The sequence below is a fragment of the Suillus clintonianus genome (genome assembly GCF_016758775.1).
Source record: "Suillus clintonianus strain FC179 chromosome Unknown DEU56scaffold_68, whole genome shotgun sequence".
NCBI classification, from domain to species: Eukaryota; Fungi; Basidiomycota; class Agaricomycetes; order Boletales; family Suillaceae; genus Suillus; species Suillus clintonianus.
The window spans coordinates 20,510-38,535 of NW_024539292.1; the positions used below are offsets into that span (position 1 = coordinate 20,510).

General features: G+C 48.3%; 9 protein-coding genes across 9 annotated transcripts; 7 read left to right on the top strand and 2 right to left on the bottom strand.

The window, feature by feature from the left end:
- The first annotated feature begins 77 nt into the window (after positions 1-77).
- Positions 78-2,476, top strand: DEU56DRAFT_818893 (kinase-like protein). The gene is made up of 9 exons (XM_041353988.1): positions 78-540; positions 600-774; positions 832-915; positions 971-1,212; positions 1,266-1,494; positions 1,546-1,561; positions 1,611-1,836; positions 1,888-2,115; positions 2,171-2,476. The coding sequence occupies exons 1-9, from the start codon at positions 251-253 to the stop codon at positions 2,208-2,210; spliced, it is 1,530 nt and encodes a 509-aa protein (XP_041205581.1). The 5' UTR covers positions 78-250; the 3' UTR covers positions 2,211-2,476.
- A 165-nt stretch (positions 2,477-2,641) lies between these two features.
- DEU56DRAFT_872646 (chaperonin 10-like protein) lies at positions 2,642-4,275 on the top strand (the record flags this gene model as incomplete). The annotated part of the gene is made up of 10 exons (XM_041355796.1): positions 2,642-2,856; positions 2,913-2,973; positions 3,023-3,092; positions 3,150-3,230; positions 3,288-3,326; positions 3,376-3,532; positions 3,587-3,842; positions 3,900-3,956; positions 4,008-4,073; positions 4,126-4,275. The coding sequence occupies 10 exons, from the start codon at positions 2,642-2,644 to the stop codon at positions 4,273-4,275; spliced, it is 1,152 nt and encodes a 383-aa protein (XP_041205582.1).
- A 561-nt stretch (positions 4,276-4,836) lies between these two features.
- Positions 4,837-5,132, bottom strand: DEU56DRAFT_915430 (uncharacterized protein; the record flags this gene model as incomplete). Its single annotated transcript, XM_041357737.1, has 2 exons — positions 4,837-4,986; positions 5,037-5,132. 2 exons carry the CDS (start codon positions 5,130-5,132, stop codon positions 4,837-4,839), a joined length of 246 nt encoding a protein of 81 aa, XP_041205583.1.
- A 64-nt stretch (positions 5,133-5,196) lies between these two features.
- On the top strand, positions 5,197-8,026 carry DEU56DRAFT_818918 (uncharacterized protein). The gene is made up of 6 exons (XM_041353989.1): positions 5,197-5,307; positions 5,365-5,460; positions 5,519-5,764; positions 6,015-6,111; positions 6,246-6,426; positions 6,480-8,026. Exons 1-6 carry the CDS (start codon positions 5,293-5,295, stop codon positions 7,798-7,800), a joined length of 1,956 nt encoding a protein of 651 aa, XP_041205584.1. The 5' UTR covers positions 5,197-5,292; the 3' UTR covers positions 7,801-8,026.
- Positions 8,027-8,304: 278 nt separating this feature from the next.
- On the top strand, positions 8,305-9,619 carry DEU56DRAFT_506669 (S-adenosyl-L-methionine-dependent methyltransferase). The gene is made up of 3 exons (XM_041346565.1): positions 8,305-8,785; positions 8,843-9,095; positions 9,157-9,619. The coding sequence occupies exons 1-3, from the start codon at positions 8,450-8,452 to the stop codon at positions 9,555-9,557; spliced, it is 990 nt and encodes a 329-aa protein (XP_041205585.1). The 5' UTR covers positions 8,305-8,449; the 3' UTR covers positions 9,558-9,619.
- A 92-nt stretch (positions 9,620-9,711) lies between these two features.
- Positions 9,712-10,366, bottom strand: DEU56DRAFT_915433 (uncharacterized protein; the record flags this gene model as incomplete). The annotated part of the gene is made up of 4 exons (XM_041357738.1): positions 9,712-9,942; positions 9,996-10,160; positions 10,222-10,296; positions 10,352-10,366. 4 exons carry the CDS (start codon positions 10,364-10,366, stop codon positions 9,712-9,714), a joined length of 486 nt encoding a protein of 161 aa, XP_041205586.1.
- Positions 10,367-10,723: 357 nt separating this feature from the next.
- On the top strand, positions 10,724-11,674 carry DEU56DRAFT_506841 (uncharacterized protein). The gene has a single exon (XM_041346566.1). The coding sequence runs from the start codon at positions 10,758-10,760 to the stop codon at positions 11,202-11,204; it is 447 nt and encodes a 148-aa protein (XP_041205587.1). The 5' UTR covers positions 10,724-10,757; the 3' UTR covers positions 11,205-11,674.
- Positions 11,675-12,523: 849 nt separating this feature from the next.
- Positions 12,524-14,092, top strand: DEU56DRAFT_915434 (glycoside hydrolase family 18 protein; the record flags this gene model as incomplete). The annotated part of the gene is made up of 12 exons (XM_041357739.1): positions 12,524-12,706; positions 12,769-12,782; positions 12,832-13,075; positions 13,131-13,218; positions 13,274-13,297; positions 13,356-13,368; positions 13,428-13,497; positions 13,550-13,582; positions 13,625-13,634; positions 13,685-13,897; positions 13,949-13,971; positions 14,033-14,092. The coding sequence occupies 12 exons, from the start codon at positions 12,524-12,526 to the stop codon at positions 14,090-14,092; spliced, it is 975 nt and encodes a 324-aa protein (XP_041205588.1).
- A 2,352-nt stretch (positions 14,093-16,444) lies between these two features.
- DEU56DRAFT_915435 (glycoside hydrolase family 18 protein) lies at positions 16,445-18,011 on the top strand (the record flags this gene model as incomplete). Its single annotated transcript, XM_041357740.1, has 12 exons — positions 16,445-16,621; positions 16,684-16,697; positions 16,748-16,991; positions 17,046-17,133; positions 17,189-17,212; positions 17,271-17,283; positions 17,343-17,412; positions 17,475-17,480; positions 17,550-17,559; positions 17,610-17,822; positions 17,874-17,896; positions 17,952-18,011. The coding sequence occupies 12 exons, from the start codon at positions 16,445-16,447 to the stop codon at positions 18,009-18,011; spliced, it is 942 nt and encodes a 313-aa protein (XP_041205589.1).
- Positions 18,012-18,026: the final 15 nt, after the last annotated feature.

The following is an 18,026-nucleotide window of genomic DNA, read 5'->3' on the forward strand; positions in this document are numbered from 1 at the left end:
CCCTAGGGCCTAAACTGAGTGACAATCGTGGTCCAGGCCTCCTTTAGTGTGCTTTTGCTGTACATAATCGTGGTTTGCGTTCGCATTCGCATACTAAATTTAATCTTTCGAAGTTTGCGTTCCTTCCATAACAACACAAGTTCGCTGTTCCGAGACATCTTTTACGTTCTTCATTTCGTTGTGTTTGTTTTTTTCTACCACGACTTCTGGCCACAGTGGTTGTACCTCCACTACTTTCCTTTGAACCATCATGAGCCAACGCCAGTCTGACGAGACTCTAGCTTCAGTCAGCTCGAACACTAGTGGTGGCAGCTCTACCCAGGCTACCCAACTTTCAGCATCACCATCAGGCCAGCAACGGTCTAGCTCTCCTGCTTCCACAAGTTCAACAAACAAGAGGAGAGGCGACGACTACGTTTATTTCGAGCGGAGCACTGATAGCTTTTCATCTGATGCCGTATCTCGTGCAACTGCTGCAAAGCTAAAGCTTGAATCTTACTATAAACTCGCTGTTGATGCCGCGATCGAACGCAATGGGAGGTGCGCAAGCCGGTTGCTTGTTCGTTTCCTCAGCTGACGGTCGCCGATGCCACTTGCAGGCGCACAGAACTCGAGCACAGACTTAATCAAGCCATGATACCTAATGAGTCGAAAGAACGCGAAATTCGCAAGTATCGCAAGCTGGAGTCACAGCATCTACGGTTGCGTCGGACAAAGATTCGCCTTGCGGACTTTCGCACAATAAAAGTTATCGGGAAGGGCGCGTTTGGTGAGGTATGTCTGGCTCTTCGCTGAATTGTTCTCTGCGCTCACCATTTTATTAACGCGTAGGTGAGACTGGTTCAGAAGGTAGATACAGGGAAAGTCTATGCTATGAAGACTCTCCAAAAGGCCGAGATGTTGAAGCGAGATCAGGTCCGGAGGCACAATCCATGTCTGTCAGCCTTGTGCTGATGTAATGGTCTTATAGCTTGCTCATATTCGCGCTGAGCGTGACTTGCTCGCTGAATCGACATCCCCCTGGGTTGTTCAGCTCTTTTATTCCTTCCAGGATCCACTATACTTATACCTCATCATGGAGTTTCTTCCTGGAGGCGACTTAATGACCATGCTCATGAAATACGATGTTTTCTCAGAAGATGTCACGCGGTTCTACATGGCGGAGTGCATTCTTGCTATTGAGGCTGTTCACGACCTCGGCTATATTCATCGGTGAGGGAGGACCTGCTATCCTTGACTAAAGCACATCTCAATCTTCGTTCCAGGGACATCAAACCCGATAACATTTTGATAGACAAGAATGGGCATTTAAAGCTGTCCGATTTTGGTCTCTCCACTGGTCTACACAAGACTACAGATGGCGATTTCTACAAACGTTTGATAGAACAAGACAAACCAAAGGATTCTGCGCGAAACAGCGTTCAAGTCAATGCCATCAACCTTACAATGAGTCGCGAGCAAATTGCTACTTGGAAGGCCAACCGACGAAAACTGGTTAGTCTTTCGTATTCTGCTACATATCGATACTGATTCATGTAATACCAGGCTTACTCCACTGTCGGTAAGTAACCAGATGGCGAACGTTTGAGCGCTGCTCAAGCTCTTTATAGGAACGCCGGATTATATTGCGCCAGAGGTATTCATGCTGAAAGGCTATGGCAAGGAATGTGACTGGTGGTCGTTGGGTGCAATCTTTTTTGAGTGTGTGGTTGGATATGCGCCATTTTGCTCTGAAAACCCGAGCGATACATACAAGAAAATCATCGAATGGCCGAATTATCTATACTTCCCGGAGGAAGTCCACCTTAGCCAAGAAGCTGAGCATCTGATTCGCAGGTGCGACTCTGCTGCCCGAGCACAACCGAAGCTATACTCAATTCACTTTAGCATGATGACATGGGCTAACGTCCGTCTGGGGGTCAATGAAATCAAGAAGCATCCCTTCTTCTTTGGGGCCGACTGGGATAATCTACGTTATATTGCGCCGCCTTTCGTACCCGCGCTATCGTCGATTACAGATACCACATACTTCCCCACTGACGAGCTGGGCAACCTTCCTGAACAGCTTGAAGTTGTTGAACAAGTCGGATCTGACAAGGATCTTGCTTTCTTGGGGTAAGTCATGTCTGTTGTGTTCGCGACTAACACCCCTGACTCTATCCTGATATAGATTCACGTTCAAGCGCTTCACTGGCGGACAAGGTCCGTGATACACGCGCCTGCTTGCTGCCTCTTTACATCATATGACACACCTGTACCATTGGATCGTCTGCTCCCCCGCTCGCTCGCCCTGGATCGATACCCTTTTCGATACCATAGAAACACTGGGTTTGTGTAATCTTGAAAGTTGGATCCGTTTTGTTGCAGACAGCATTTGTACATCACTTGGCAATCAACCCTCCGTCGTCGTAATTCACTCGGTTAAGAACATGAGAACAATAATGTTGAATCTATGCGGACCTCACTGCCTTCGGACCGGAACCGTGTCTCGTGTGTTTCATGCCGTTCTCCTGCTGACCACAATCTTGCCATAAGGGACAATACTCGAGGCTGCATATAAATCTCAGATGCCACCATACAATTGCCATAATTCCAGATTCCCAAAAACTATCTTCACCATCTAACTCCCATCCAGAACACGATGCCTGACGGTGGATTCGCAGATACTTACAGCCCACGCAAGGTCCTTGATGACCCTTCCTTCCGCGTCCTCTCATCTGGAGAGGCGCCTGCCCCTGATGCAAACATCGCGGCGTTCTATAACCCCAACCATGAAATTCACCTCGTGGAAAAGCCGCGCCCGACGCCAGGGCCTGGACAAGTGCTTGTGCATGTCCGTGCGACTGGGATCTGCGGGTGCGTTTTTCATTGCATCATTTCCCAACACTGTTGATACAATCTGTGGTTATCAGGAGTGACGTTCATTTCTGGAAGCATGGACGAGTCGGTGATTCCATGGTCGTGACAGATGAGGTTTGGCTCAGTTAAGGCAAATTGCTGAATATCACCTGATTGATTACAGTGTGGTTCCGGGCACGAGTCTGCAGGAGAGGTCGTCGAAGTAGGTGAGGGTGTGACTCGGTGGAAAGTCGGTGAGCTACCCATTCCAAGATGTTGATGATGTAAAGAACTGATTGCATACTGCTTAGGGGACCGCGTCGCGATCGAGGCCGGTGTGCCCTGCTCGAAACCTTCTTGTGACTATTGCAGAGTTGGTAGATATAACGCTTGTAGGTTTTCAGTGTGTCCTATTATCAGGCGGTCTGTGACATGGTACCTATTTACAGGTCCTGATGTTGTCTTCTTCTCCACTCCTCCATTCCATGGTAGGAATGCCGAATATCCAGCAGATATTGATACTCAGCTGCATTCTAGGAACCCTGACTCGCTGGCACCTGCACCCTGCCGAATGGCTGCACCGCTTGCCTGATTCCCTTTCCTTTGAAGAAGGTTCTCTTTGCGAGCCCCTGGCTGTCGCTCTTGCAGGCATTGAACGTGCTGGCCTCCGCCTCGGTGACCCAACTTTGATCTGGTGTGTTCGTATGGATCAAAGAATTCATGTCATGACTCATTGTTTGGCTTTCAGTGGCGCTGGACCAATTGGTCTTGTTTCTCTCCTTTCTGCACGTGCTGCAGGCGCCGAGCCCATTGTCATTACGGATCTTTTCCAGAGCCGCCTTGATTTCGCAAAGAAACTCGTGCCTGGTGTACGTACGGTACTAATCGAGCGCGGCTCGACGCCGACGGATGCCGCTCAAAAGATCAAAGCCGCTGCTGATGGCACTGTGAAGCTTGCGATCGAGTGCAGTGGTGTGGAGAGCAGTGTGCACACTGCTATTTACGTAAGAAACTCTGAAGTCTAATTGTCAGGAATCTTGCTTATGTTGGATGGCATCTAGTCAACGCAATTTGGTGGAAAGGTGTTCATCATTGGTGTCGGCAAGAACGAACAAGTGGTATGTAGCCGCCCAAAATTTTGTCTCGATCAATTTTTATAATGTTTTCAGTTCCCGTTCATGCACCTGAGCGCCAATGAGATAGATGTTAGTTTCCAATACAGATATGCTAACCAGGTATGCCCCCCTTTCTGCAAAGACTTTCGTGATGCTGACCACATGCGATTAGTACCCTAAAGCCATACGCCTTGTTGCCGGCGGTCTGATCAACTTGAAGCCTCTGGTTACGCACCGATTCAAATTGGAGGATGCTGTCTCTGCCTTCCATGTTGCTGCAGACCCCACCCAAGGCGCGATCAAGGTGCAAATTCAAGACTAGAACATGGTGACGAGGGATCTTGAGAGTTGTAGAATATTCATGTAGATTTCGTTTTTGCATTGTAATTGGTGAACTTCATGTACTTGTCCAGGTCAAAATCTAGTTGTGATTCAGGATCGCCGTGTGCCATTCGCTAGGAAGATTCTGAGAGAAGAGCACCCTGACTGGGACGATTGCTTTTCTATTGAAAGTTGCTATCTCGTGTCGAAGCACAACGGGCTCATGCCATTTGTTAGATTAAGAGCACTGCAGGTGGAAACGTGGCCTGCGGCAGCAACGGATCGAGTTTCAAATTGATAAGGACAATGAAAAAGTTGTGCGAGAGGCTGGATTCATTACTCAGTGCGCATTTATCCGTGGGACGGAACTGGTGAAATACTAACTCTAAATTATTTCGGGCCCCCCTGTGATTGGAAACAAGATATATATTGCCGCAGAGTGAGGCATAGGTATCCGAATGGAAAAGTCTACGAACATTACTTGGCCAGTGGCCAGTATAATGATGCGGTACCGAGCCCAGGCAGTGACCTATGGTCGTCACGGTCGTGGGACATGCGTCGGTCAAATCTTGTTTGACTGGTCGCTTGATACGACATTCTGTACTTGTTCATACAGTTCTCGCTTGCGAGAGGATTCGCGGAACTCTTCTTCGCGCTGCCGCATTTTCTCCAGTCGACGAGCGTCATCACGAATGACACCCTGGAACATGTCCTATCAGGCGGAATGTCAGGTATGAGAAAATAAGCAACGGTGATGATCACCTCCCGCTCCTTTGACTGTTGGTAATGGACTGCCCATATTATGAAGGAGGAAAATGCGAGCGACGTAGCTAACGTCGCTTTCGCTCTAGCTGACATCCGATGTAATGGGAAAATGAGCAAGAAGGTGAATGCATAAACACCATCAACATCAACAAACAAAAGCTTCCTTCTCAGTCAGGCTCGACACCCCGTTTACCGTCAACATTCTCACTAACCTCACTAGTACTGTTCCAGAACGTCTGATGCTTTGGGAGTGATGTCCTACCTTGAAGTTAGTCAAACTAACGTTTAATTTCATTGACAATGTTGATTTTCTGCGCTCTTTCAGGATTTCGAGACCACGCTGAAAGATGTCGTCAACGCAAAGCGACTGTCAGCTTCCAAGATGGCGAAATTGACTGAAATTGCAATGAAGTCCGTGGAGGTGCGTGTCACACAAATATATTTAAAAGGCTTGTTTACTCAGGCTTTTGCTTTCACAGCACGACACTAAGCTTGTTGCGATACTTTATCGCACTCACAAGTCACTGTCTAGTGCTGCCAAAGTGTCAAGTCTCTATGCATTTGATGCTCTGGCACGTGCTGCCCGAAGTTATGCCACAAAGCGCGGTATCGTCGGTGACATAAATTCAAGCACCGGGAACGCTGCCACTTTCCTGCTCAAAGTTGAAGGTGTTTTGGATGGTCTGTTCCAAGACATGATTGCGCTCGATAATGCGGAAGCAAAGGTAAGCGACGAGTAGATCTACTTCTCACACACAGGTCAGGCCTATATCTGCGACATCCATGTCGTCGGTGGCTTTGTATGGTACTCCCAAGCAACGTGACTCCGTAGCCTGATGTTGCTGTAAATGCCCTCCACTGACCGGCTCATATCTTCGAGTACCAATGCCGTCACTAACGCGTATTGTCACCACATTATTTTTGCTGTCCTCCTCCACGTCGGATGCAATTCGGTCTTACTTACTCCAATAACAGGAAAAGACGAAGAAAGTTCTGGATATATGGACCAAATCAAATACTTTTCCTTCGCCGGTTTTGACACGGCTGAGGGAGATGATGGACTCTCGAAAAGGTGCATATCACGAATCAAACATGTGTCCGCTAAGTATTTCTTCTGCTTGTGTAATAGCTATTTTTGCTGGCGTCTCTGCCTCAAATGAAATGAGAATTTACACTGAAATACGATTTGGCTGCTTTTTATGTTAGAATCCGTGAAAAACCCAACGCCTCCCATCACACGAGTCGAAACTCAAGCACTGCCGAGAATTACCACCCCTTCATCAACTACCCCATCCCAGGGTCCAACACCTCCTCTTCCAGAATCGGTGCAGTCCACACTTTTGGCTCTGCTTGGACAAGCTGCACAAGCCGCCGGGCAGCCACGCATGTAAGTACCTACTTAAGTCGCGAATTGGAGGTCTTCTGATCCCGTTCCTGCAGCCAAACACCACCAAACACTGTGTCTGCCCCACCCCTCTCTGGGCACCTAGCGTTGTTGCAACAGCTGGCTTTGACAGCAAACGCTCCCAATGGTCCTCCATCGCAACCTGCAATCCAAGTCCCTTTGCAACATACACGACCCTTGTCTGTGCCACAGCATCCACACCCATCTCAACTAAACAGCCAGCCGCAACCTTATTCTTCCTCACACACCCAACATGATCCTAGAAGAGATTCTTGGCAGGGCCGTTCAAACCAATTTGATCAAGGAAGAGAGCGTGATAGTTTTCACGATTCCAACCCGCGCGGGGGATTCCAGCGTGGGTTTCGTGGTCGTGGTCGGGGCCGGGGTAGATGGGATGATCGTGACCATGATCGTTTCAAAGATAGGGATTGGAATTCTTCACCACGACCAAGAACTAGCCGTTCCAGAAGCCCACGCAGATTCAATGGGCACCGGCCACGTCCGTATAGTCCGCCTCAGAGACCTGCAGCAAGCAGAGATGTAGCCCAAGATCAAACTTCGGCAAAACTTCCTGAGCCTGGAAAAGACGAGTTCGGACGAGATATTAGACCGTCTTCTGCCACACCTCCTAGAGCCGCATCAGTCGATGCTCAAACCCAGCCTCCGGTGGTTCCATCTGTAGACCTTGCCCGTACGGCGGCACCCGAAAATCGTGTACCTGTATCAGACCAGTTGCCTTCGGTAGCTGCCAGTACATCTACACAGAAAGTCGAACCTCGTAAACCGAGTTCGGCGCCAGCGCTGCAGCAGCCAGGACTTGATCAATTTGATATCACAACGTTTGATTTCACTGCGCCCACATCGTGGGAAGCATTGGGAAAAATGTGGCACAGTACTTACGGCGATACACCGACTCAAGAAGAACTCATGCAGTTTATAATGACGGGTGGTGTAGTCGCGTTCACTGGTCAGGCAAATGCTGTGCAAACTGGTCAGTGGCAGGATCCAAGTTGGGGCGCCCAGTCCGCAGGTCATGGACATGGATGGCAGGGAGGCAGAGGCCGAGGCCGAGGATTGATGGATGGACGTACTAGTGATACTCATGGGCACGGCAATCACCGAGACGGTGGACACTGGGATGAAGATACTCAACACTCGGACGCCATAGTCCTTGGCGAAGCAGGCGGCCAGAATGGTGGTCACGGTGAAGATCAAGCTTACACGGATCTGGCGCAAATGGGAAGAGATGACTTGCCCAACGTAAACCCAGATGATCCTCAAAACGTGGGTTCGGGTCGGATGCAACGAGTGGGCGATAAATGGGTCTTGACGCAAGAGTCAGGACATGAAGCATGAAGGATCCGACCGAACACGGTGTATATTATCTCTTGTAATTATCGCATACTCATACAGCACGCATGCAGAATCTGATTTCTATGCCTACCGTACTACCACTTATCACCAGACAATGCACTCTATTTCCCATTGCCTTGTCAAGTACAGATGGAGGTCGGCGTAGCTGACACTATGTAGCGGCGTTCATGTTTTACACTTGAAAACTGAGTTGTGTTCCACTTTAACGATTTGCAAACCCACATGTACATTGGACGAAGATATGTCAGTGTGGACTCGCCATAGTACCAATGCAAGCCTCGCAAATCAGGTACCTCGCTCGGACGATGTAATCTTAATGATATCGAACGGTTGTCGAACATGAACTGCAGGACTTGCTGAGTTTCTCCACAAGGTTTTCAAACTTTACGGGACCGAGTTCAACTATCTGCAATTGGTGCCAAGTTGGTGCAAGTGTTAGGCGCCGGCAAAGAGGTTGTCTACGTACATACTACAAGATATAGGCCAACTGGTCCGGCGCGACACCGCACGCATCCAGCCATCGCAAATTGGTTGGGTTGACCGACGCAAGACTAGCTTGGTTGCGACAATCTCTATTGCTCCCGAACTCGAGCAATTGTCCGGACTGCGAGTCTCTGACTCCAAGTCTTCCATGTTGTCTGCAGCCGTCCGACCGACAACGCATCTATTACGCTTCTGCCAAAACACTCGACGCTTCCAGTCGGCAGCAGCGACGTCCTCAACCATCAACGCAGCCGAGATTGCCCATTTTTCCCGGCTTTCCTCACTATGGTGGAATGAGCAAGGAGAGTTTTCGTTGCTGCATCGAATGAACCCTGTAAGGGTGCGCTACATCCGGGAAAAACTCATTGAGGCCATGTGCGAAGATCAAGGAGAGGACGCAAGGAGAGAGATGGAGTCGAAATGCACGGTGCTGAGTGGAATGGACGTGTTGGATGTGGGCTGTGGCGGTGGCTTGCTCTCAGAGGTTCGCCATTAGTTTCATCATTCGACGTGACATATCGAACATCCTTCTGTAATCTAGAGTCTCACTAGGCTGGGAGCACGTACTCTTGGTATCGATGCATCTGAATCCAACATTGGAATAGCTTCGACACATGCTAGTGCTGATCCCCAACTGTCTTCTTCGGGCAGTGCATTGGAATACCGTCATACGTCTGCAGAGCAGCTGATTAAAGAGCCAAAGCGGTTCGACGCCGTGTGCTCGATGGAGGTTATTGAACACGTAGATAACCCGGTGGCGTTCCTTTCTGCTTGTGCCCAGTTGGTGAAAGTAAGTCTCATTTCGGACACCCTAGTCAAATACGGGCGTAACTTTTACTTGCCATCAGCCTGGAGGCCATCTTTTCCTTTCCACAATTGCGCGAACGCCACTCTCCTATTTCCTTACAATTTTGGCCGCCGAACATATTCTCCGCAAGGTATCCGTGGGGACCCACACGTACTCAAAGTTCATTAATCCCTCCGAGCTTGTATCATTCTTCCAAACATATGGGTCCTCGCCTTCCTCCTCCAGCAATCCAACAGACTCAAGTCATATCGGCTCTAGTGCATCTCCCAGACCGTGGATAACACGTACGTATGCACACGGTCTGCCCACACGATCAGAAGCGGAAGTGCGAGGAATGATGTATATTCCATGGAGCGGAGAATGGAAGTTGATGTCCCGCTCTTCTACGCCCTGGGGTGCTGCAGAGTGCAACTATCTCTTTTGGGTCAGGAGACCCTTGGATTCGTAGCAAGAGATTCGCAACCTAAATATATGATGTTCCACATCACCCCTGCACGCAGCGCTGCAGATAAGATAACAAGTCACCAAAAGCGATGGGTGTAGCAATTGAATGCTTGCTTACAAGCAGAAGCGGGTTATAACTCGTCCAAAAAAGCGTGAATCTAGGACATCAGCCTCTCCCCCCAGACAAGCCTTTGTCTGTGAGCTGTATAGGCACCTGCAATTGCTACCCAAGTAATCCATCCAAATGTTATGAAGGTGACAGCAAACAAGACACGCATTGTGGCAGTCCACCACCACGAAACCGGGGAACGGTTCGTGAAGATGATGATTCGCCAGCGCTCATGCCACTCAGTGTTCAGCCAATTGAGGTCTTGCACGAGATTCTTAGCCTATTCTTCCGGATGAGTGAAAAATTCGATAGGAAGACGCTGTAATCTCCTACTTTCTCTCGACCAGAATCGTATATGCGTCGGATTTCAGTCACATGTGATCGAATTTGTGGAAGTGTATGTGACAATTCCTCCAAGGAGACAAGAGAGTTTTGGAGCTCCTCATGGATGAACGGTATGTGTTCTTCGAGAGCATGATTGACACGTTGTGTATCTCTCTGCTCCGTGATTCATGTTATTGCTTTCATAGTCACTGTTAGAAATAAAGCAATCGCTCACCTTCAGTTCATCGAGAGAGCCCTGCATTAAGCTGTCCATAGCTCTAAAATTGCTCAAGTTTTCTGTAAGCTTGGTCTAAAGGCGAGTGAAAGTGTCAATGCACCAAGCAGGACCCTTGGAGAGAACTGACACTGAGTTCCTGCATCTGACTCTCATACCGCAGTATCCGGTTTGACGTACGCTTTACTACTTCTTCGATGTTGTGACTGCAAATATGTTGTGCATGATTCCTGGTGTTTAAACGTCCATTAGCCACCTCCTGGCCGTAAGGTCGCAAGGACGCTACGTTGTCTGCTCACGAGAGGGTGCTGCTGCGTTTTCTTCTAGGGCGACTCAAATTTTCCTCTGGTACTGATATTAGCGAGTCGACGCCCAGCATCATGTTAGAGAACCAGTGAAGCTCTTAAATAAAAGGTGAATGAAAATGAATGAAAGGACTGTGATTTCAAATGCACTTCAAATTCACGTGTCCGTTATGTAGGATGAGAGTCTTTGCTAAGCAGCAAGCTCCAACCAATAACCATCATCATAATACGATGCGCATAACCAGAGACAACTTGCTTCACGCTGCAAAATCCTTATGTATTGATTTCGCATCCAAGAAAGATCCAGACGCTCTCATAACGCATTTTTCCACAACGCACCAGTGCGTAGCATATGAACATGGCTTACCCATTCTTGCCCCATTTCTGGGTCGTCACTTCGTCGGGCGTGACGGAGTACGGGATTACTTCAAAACCATAGCCTCGACCTTGAGCTTTGAGAGTATGAAGTTTTCAGAATACATCGTCGATCCAAACGTTCAGAAAGTTTCGGTGAAAGGTCAAGCAAGATTTACCTGGTTGAGCACAGAACAGAGCTGGGACGAGATATTTACATATGTGCTGGACTTTGATGATGATTGCAAGGTTACGGATTATCAAGTTTGGGCAGATACAGGCGCCGCGTACCTCGCTAGCAGAGGTCAGCTGGGCGCGAATTAGGATTGCAGTAAGTGCCTTTGATCCGTCTGATCAGGTGCTGATGATTTTAAGCTTGATTTGACGCATGCGTCCATGGGATCTACCGTGTATATCTATATCAGATGACATGAAAATCTGGCCTACACCGTTTTTTTTGCCTTGTGTCACCCACCATTCTTTGAGAATCAAGATGAGTCGCCAGCGGTCTCCTATCCGGCACCGAGCCTTATCATACCCTTTTCAGTTCCATCACTTGATTTCCATTTTCATATTTTTAAAAAGCATTGTTGCAGAACTGCCAAGAATCCCTTTTAGAGGTCAGCACGCGACGATCCTTCCACGCGTATTTTGCTGCCAGTATCTGTCGCTTTTGCACGCTAGTCGCCCTGCCATATGCAGGGGATCTTTCGGCAGAGCGACGAATGATTTCAATACTTGTTTGACAACCTATCTATGTCTGCTGTTTGTGATCCGAAAAGTTTATCGACAGTAAGCCACAATTTGCAGTCACATTATTTTATCATGGTACACTCAAAGTGATCACTAGGTGCTGATACAGCCACTACAGAAATGCACACGTGTAGCACGCAAGGAAGCATGGATGATCGCAAAAATAACATTCAGGGCAAACACGGTGTATGTTTAAGGTCCCCGAAAGTCTAGGCGGTCCATGACGTTACTAGTGTCACCTCGCAAGGCCAACCTATAACTTCGTAGCTTGCGCTGAGGGGCATCCTTTCCCGCGTGAAGGTACGGTTCCTCTTCAAGAGGAATTTTCCGTTCACCCTGGCGTCCTGACCTTATCGCATCCATTATCAAAGATTGTTCCGCACGCACCGTCACTTCATTGCGGCATTTAAAATCTGCGCTTCCGAGCGAGGCCTTGGCGGGCGCTGTTCTCTTGCTCAATCATATGCAATCTCGGATGCCTCTCGAGCACACGCGGCAAATTTTGCAATTCTCGTATCCAAGTACCTGATACTTCGACATCAATCGTAATCTCAATACGGAGATCCGCGTCTGGCCCATCTTTGGTCTTGGGAACCTCAGAGGCAAAGGAGCAATGCTGCTAGTAATGATGTCGATCGAGTCTTGACATGTCCCCCCTCCGCCAACAGGGGTATAACGTATACTGGCAATATTCCATGCAGAATCGAGCCGCTATCATAGGTTTCGCTCTGATATTAGCACCCTCTTCTTTTCTTCTGTTCTAGCAGGACAGGGTCTCTGCGCATATGCTATCGAAGGTCACACTGACACTGGAATGGGGTTTCGGTGAAAGGTATAAATGCCTACCGATGTCTAATATTTTACTTTATTCTCATCTCCCGCTGCTCACCATGTTGTCTTTCATGCTTTCGGGTCTTGCCATTGTCTTCGCATTCATCGGCAGCTTCTTTTATACTCCTCTTATGGACACGACACTTTCGGCTCATACGACGCCTGCAGCCCCCCGCTTCGTCATTTACAGCGACCAGTGGGTCTCTGGTGAGACTGGTCCTCCAGCCGTTAGTAAAATCAAAGTATGTATTCGCCAAAGATTTATTGGTGTGTATTGATCGTTTCCCTGTTATATGGGAATTAGGGGTATAACGTCTTGTGAGTCTTGGGGATAGACACGAGTGTTTCGTATTCTAACGTTCTTCAGTGCTCTCGCGTTCTGGCTTGTCTCCGGCCCAGCTGATCAAGCTGAGGAGTGGGCATCGCTTGACAATGCCACACGAGCATCTATCAAGAAATCATACCATGCGGCCAATATTTCTCTTATTGTATCTGCTTTCGGGTCCACGGATGCGCCTACTAGTTCGGGATATGATCCTACGACAGTCGCTAACGATCTTGCGGCATTCGTGTTGAAATATAATCTTGACGGTGTCGATGTCGACTACGAAGTGGGTTTCTCTCAACCGTGCATAAGTCCACGTCTGAACGCTGCCTTTGCGAAAGGATTTCAATGCCATGAATGCTCAGAATGGATCAGCGGAAAAATGGCTGACGACTTTCACCAAAGCTCTTCGTGCAAAGCTTCCGAAAGGTTTGTTTACTAGTTCCATTATTGGTGAGGGGGATGTACTGACAGCATGCTGCAGGTCAATACATATTAAGCCACGCACGTGAGTCTGCCTCAAAATCCAGTGATTGGATCAGGCTAATTTCTTGACCTTTATCCAGCTGTTGCTCCGTGGTAATTGGACCAATCATATTTATGCGACTCGCCGCCGTGTTTAATCTTCCTGTTGATAGGTTCTCCTCGACATACTCAAGTGGGGCTTATTTGAAGGTCAACAAGAATGTTGGATCGTTAATTGATTGGGTAAGTGAGAAAATCGCTGTAATATGTTGTGAGCTCATCCGCCACCTTACAGTACAACGTTCAGGCAAGTATTCCTCGATATATGGTAACTTCATGATGCCAACACACCTTTCCCGGTTTCATATAGTTCTATAATCGTGAGCTATGTAGTCCTGTATCTGTGCTCGCCATTGACCAGCTATTCCAGAGGGCAAGACTGAATACACAACGTGTACTGGCCTCCTTACGAAATCGTCTTCGACGTGGTCGAATACTTCGGTCTTCCAGATTGCAGCAGCAGGAGTATCTTTAGACAAGCTGGTGATCGGCAAGCCAGCCACCAAGTCAGATGCGAGCAATGGCTATATGAATACCACCCTACTCGCCCAATGTGTGGAGAAAGCTTACAAGAAAGGATGGGGTACGTCCAATATCCCATGTGTTCACCAGCAGGGCTAACCATAATTTCCAGATGCTGGTGTAATGGTGTGGGAGGTGAGCTAAGTAAACCTGTCTGGTGAATGATGCTAATGTTAACCTGTCGTGTGACGCTAAGTTTCCCGATGCCGCAGCGGCCTGGATTAAAGCCGTGCGCTCGCTTGCATTCCCGGAATAAATAGCGCCTGCGACTACTTACTCTCGCTGTGTTTTATGTCCAAATGAAAGTACGATCTTGAACCTCAGTCTTCAGGAAATATCCTCTGCATTTAGTTCAAAGTAACAGTCCAGGTATGTATTCCATACATGTAAAACACATAGTAGAAGAAAATACAGCCTAAACCAAGAGGTGGGCGAAATACAGACTCGTGACACTGACTGTAGACCAGGCGGCAGAGGGACTCGGAGCTCGGAGGGTGTGATTGTAACGTGAGAATATGCCTTGTTCGCACAAAATACATGGTCACGGTTGAAAATTGAACAGAAATATTCTTCGTGTTATAATCATATTTGCTCTTCCACATACCCCTCTCATTCTGGCCCTTGAAGTGCGCACCACTATGAACATGCAAACGTCAGATTCGTTCCACGTGAATGTGGGCAACGACCGACCGAACATTGCGTCGTCGGTGTGCCGTGGCGTAAAAGGGGGAGGCCCAGGAGGTTCAGCTGCTCTTGTTACATGGGAGCGAGGATGTTCTACGATCGCGAGTCTACTCTTCATCTTCCGGGTATTCTCCCGTTGAATTAGATCACGAGGTTATATCTCAACCTCTTCGACCCGGGCCCGGTTCTGATTAATCGTCTCGGAATCAGCGCAACAGCTCCATTGCTCATGATCATTCTCTTCGTCCTCTAAGCTCTCAAGGTATAGGAAGTCCTCCATAACAAGCAGTTGGTAGTCTTCTCTAACTTGAACACACCGGGCCGGAGCCTACCTCTACACCAACTGCATTAAAGTCTTTGCTTGTTCAAAAATTTGGTCCTTGCACTAGAATCTGGAATCGAGATTATTGCAATGTTACAGTGGTTCTATCGACTTGCAATATTTTCTATCACCGAAATTGATCCGCCCGCCTTCCCACAGCGACGCGATATTCACATACGTGCTAGACTGATGATGATTGGAAGATTACGCTGCACGCATAATCAAACCTGGGCAGATACAGGCGCATACCTTGTCAGCAGAGGTCGACTGGGCATGAGTTAGGATTGCAGTAAGCGCCCTTGATTTGTCTGATTGGGTGCTGATGCAGATGATTCAAAGCTTGACCTGAAATATGCTTCCGTTGGATCTAGCTAAGCCCCGCGCACGCCGCATGTGCAACGGGCCGTGTACATCCGATTGGCCTGAAAACCTAGCCCACACCGTTTTTTGCCTTGTGTCACCTACCACCCTTTGAGAATCGAGATAAGTTGCCAACTAGTCACCTTTCCGGTACCAAGTCTCATCATGCCCTTCTAAGCTCCCTCACTTGATTTCCATTTTCGCATTTCTAAAAGTATTGTCGCAGAACTGCCAAGAATCCCTTTTAGAGGGCAGAGTCACACGCGACGAACTTTTCACGCGTATCTTGCTACCAGTACTTGTCGCTTTTGCACGCTAGTCATCCTACCATATGCGGGGGATCTTTTGGCAGAGCGACGAACGATGTCAATACTTTTGACAATCCATCTATATCTGCTGTTTGTGGCCCAAAAATTGTATCGACAGTAAGCCACAAGTTTGGAGTTTAACCATTTTTATCATGGCACAATGTTCACTAGGCGCCTATATAGCCACTACGGAGGTGCACACGTGGAACACCGAAGGAAGCAAGGATATCGCAAAAACAACATTCAGGGCGTATGTCTAAGGTCCCAAAAAGTCGAGACGGTCCAAGACACTGCTTGTGTCACCTCGCAAGGCCAACCTATAAGTTCATAGATTGCGCTGAAGAACACCCTTTCCCGGGTGAAGGTCCTCTGTTACGATTTCTCTTCAAGAGGTCCCAGGAAGTTGCCGTTCACCCTGGCGTCCTAACCTTATCGCACCCATTGTATTCGTCAAAGATTGTTCCGCACGCAAACTCACTTAGTTGTGGCGTTCCAAATCCGCGCTTCCGTGTGCAATTTTGAATGCCTCTCGACCACATGTGGCAAATTCGATACCCTGCATGTCCGTCTGAAACCGCATGCTCACCACTTTAACGACACCAATCTACTGTAATCTCGATATGGAGATCCCGCGTCTGGTCTTGGGAACCTTGGAAGCAAAGGAGTAATGCTGCTGGTAATGATTTTGAGTCTTACCATGTGCCCCCACCAACAGGGGTATAACTTTATCGCCATATCGTCTGGCAGTGTTCCATGCAGAATCAAGCCGCTATCCTAGGATTCATTCTAACTCTAGCACTTTTATTCTCAGCAGGACGGGGTCTCCGTGCGTATGCTGAAGGTCACACTAACATTGGAATGGGGTTTTGGTGAAAGGTATAAATGTTTACCGACGGCTGATATCCTGCTTCATTCTCACCTCGCGCTGCTCATAATGGTGTCTTTCTCGAGTCTTGTCAACGTCTTTGCAGCCATCAGCAGCTTCTTGTATACTCCTCTTTTGGACACAACACCTTCGGCTCATGCAACGCCTGCAGCCCCTCACTTCGTCATTTACAGCGACAAGTGGATCTCTGGTGAGACCGGTCCTCCAGCCGTCAGTAGTATCACAGTATGTATTCGCCAAAGGTTTACAGGCGCATATTGATTTATTGTCTGTGATTTGGGAATCAGGGGTATAATGTCTTGTGAGCCTTGGGTGACAAACATAAGTGTTTTACATTCTAACCCTCTTCAGTGCCCTCTCGTTCTGGCTTATCTCCGGTCCAGCTGATCAAGCCGAAGAGTGGGCATCGCTTGACAATGCCACACGAGCATCTATCAAGACATCATACAGTAATGCCGGAATTTCTCTTATTGTATCTGCTTTTGGGTCCACGGATGCGCCTACGAGTTCGGGATATGATCCTACGACAGTCGCTAACAATCTTGCGGCATTCGTGTTGGAATATGATCTTGACGGTGTCGATGTCGACTACGAAGTGGGTTTCTCTCGACGCACACGAGTCCATGTCTGAACGCTGGCTTTGCTACAGGACTTTAATGCCATGAATGCCGAGAACGGATCAGCAGAAACCTGGCTGACGACTTTCACCAAAGCTCTTCGTGCAAAGCTTCCGCAAGGTCTGTTAACTAGTTCCATTAAGGATGATGAGAGCGTACTGATCGCATGCTGCAGGTCAATACATTTTAACCCATGCACGTGAGTCTGCCTCAAAATCCAGTGATTGGACCTGGCTGATTTCTCGACCTTTATCCAGCTGTTGCTCCCTGGTAATCGACTCAGTCATATTTATGCGACTCGCCGCCCTGTCTAATCTTCCTGTCGATAGGTTCTCCTCCTCGTACTCAAGTGGAGCTTATTTGACAGTCAACAAGAATGTTGGATCTTTAATTGATTGGGTAAGTGAGAAAATCGCTGCAAAGTGTCGTGTGTGTGTGTGAGCTCATCCGATCCCTCACAGTACAACGTTCAGGCAAGTATTCCTCGATAAAGGGTAATTTCATGATGCCAATACACCTTTCCCGGTTTCATATAGTTCTATAATCGTGAGCTATGTAGTCTTGTATCTGTGCTCGCCATTGACCAGCTATTCCAGAGGGCACGACTGAGTACACCACATGTACTGGCCTCCTTACGACATCATCGTCGACGTGGCCGAAGACTTCAGTATTCCAGATTGCAGCAGCAGGAGTATCTTTAGACAAGTTGGTGATCGGCAAGCCAGCCACCACTTCAGATGCGAGCAATGGCTATATGAACACCACCCTGCTTGCACAATGTGTAGACAACGCTTACCAGCAAGGATGGGGTGCGTCCAATATCCCGCGTGCTCATCGGCAGGGCTAATCATAGTTTCCAGATGCTGGCGTTATGGTGTGGGAGGTGAGCTAAGTAAACCTGTACGGCGAATGTAGCTAACGAGCCGTGTGACCCTCAGTTTCCCGATGCCGCAGCGGCCTGGATTAAAGCCGTGCGCTCGCTTGCATTCCCAGAATAAACAGCGCCTGTGACT

What these genes read in the sequence shown, in the direction of transcription:
- DEU56DRAFT_818893 (XM_041353988.1), top strand. Translation starts at nt 251, where the DNA reads ATGAGCCAACGCCAGTCTGACGAGACTCTAGCTTCAGTCAGCTCGAAC. An exon ending in GCGATCGAACGCAATGGGAG is followed by an intron (nt 541 to 599) that starts GTGCGCAAGCCG and finishes TGCCACTTGCAG; the next exon opens with GCGCACAGAACTCGAGCACA. An exon ending in GCTGAGCATCTGATTCGCAG is followed by an intron (nt 1,837 to 1,887) that starts GTGCGACTCTGC and finishes AATTCACTTTAG; the next exon opens with CATGATGACATGGGCTAACG.
- DEU56DRAFT_506841 (XM_041346566.1), top strand. Translation starts at nt 10,758, where the DNA reads ATGCGCATAACCAGAGACAACTTGCTTCACGCTGCAAAATCCTTATGT.
- DEU56DRAFT_818918 (XM_041353989.1), top strand. An exon ending in TCGATAATGCGGAAGCAAAG is followed by an intron (nt 5,765 to 6,014) that starts GTAAGCGACGAG and finishes CTCCAATAACAG; the next exon opens with GAAAAGACGAAGAAAGTTCT. An exon ending in GATGATGGACTCTCGAAAAG is followed by an intron (nt 6,112 to 6,245) that starts GTGCATATCACG and finishes TTTTTATGTTAG; the next exon opens with AATCCGTGAAAAACCCAACG.
- DEU56DRAFT_506669 (XM_041346565.1), top strand. Translation starts at nt 8,450, where the DNA reads ATGTTGTCTGCAGCCGTCCGACCGACAACGCATCTATTACGCTTCTGC. An exon ending in GCGGTGGCTTGCTCTCAGAG is followed by an intron (nt 8,786 to 8,842) that starts GTTCGCCATTAG and finishes TCTGTAATCTAG; the next exon opens with AGTCTCACTAGGCTGGGAGC. An exon ending in TGCCCAGTTGGTGAAAGTAA is followed by an intron (nt 9,096 to 9,156) that starts GTCTCATTTCGG and finishes ATCAGCCTGGAG; the next exon opens with GCCATCTTTTCCTTTCCACA.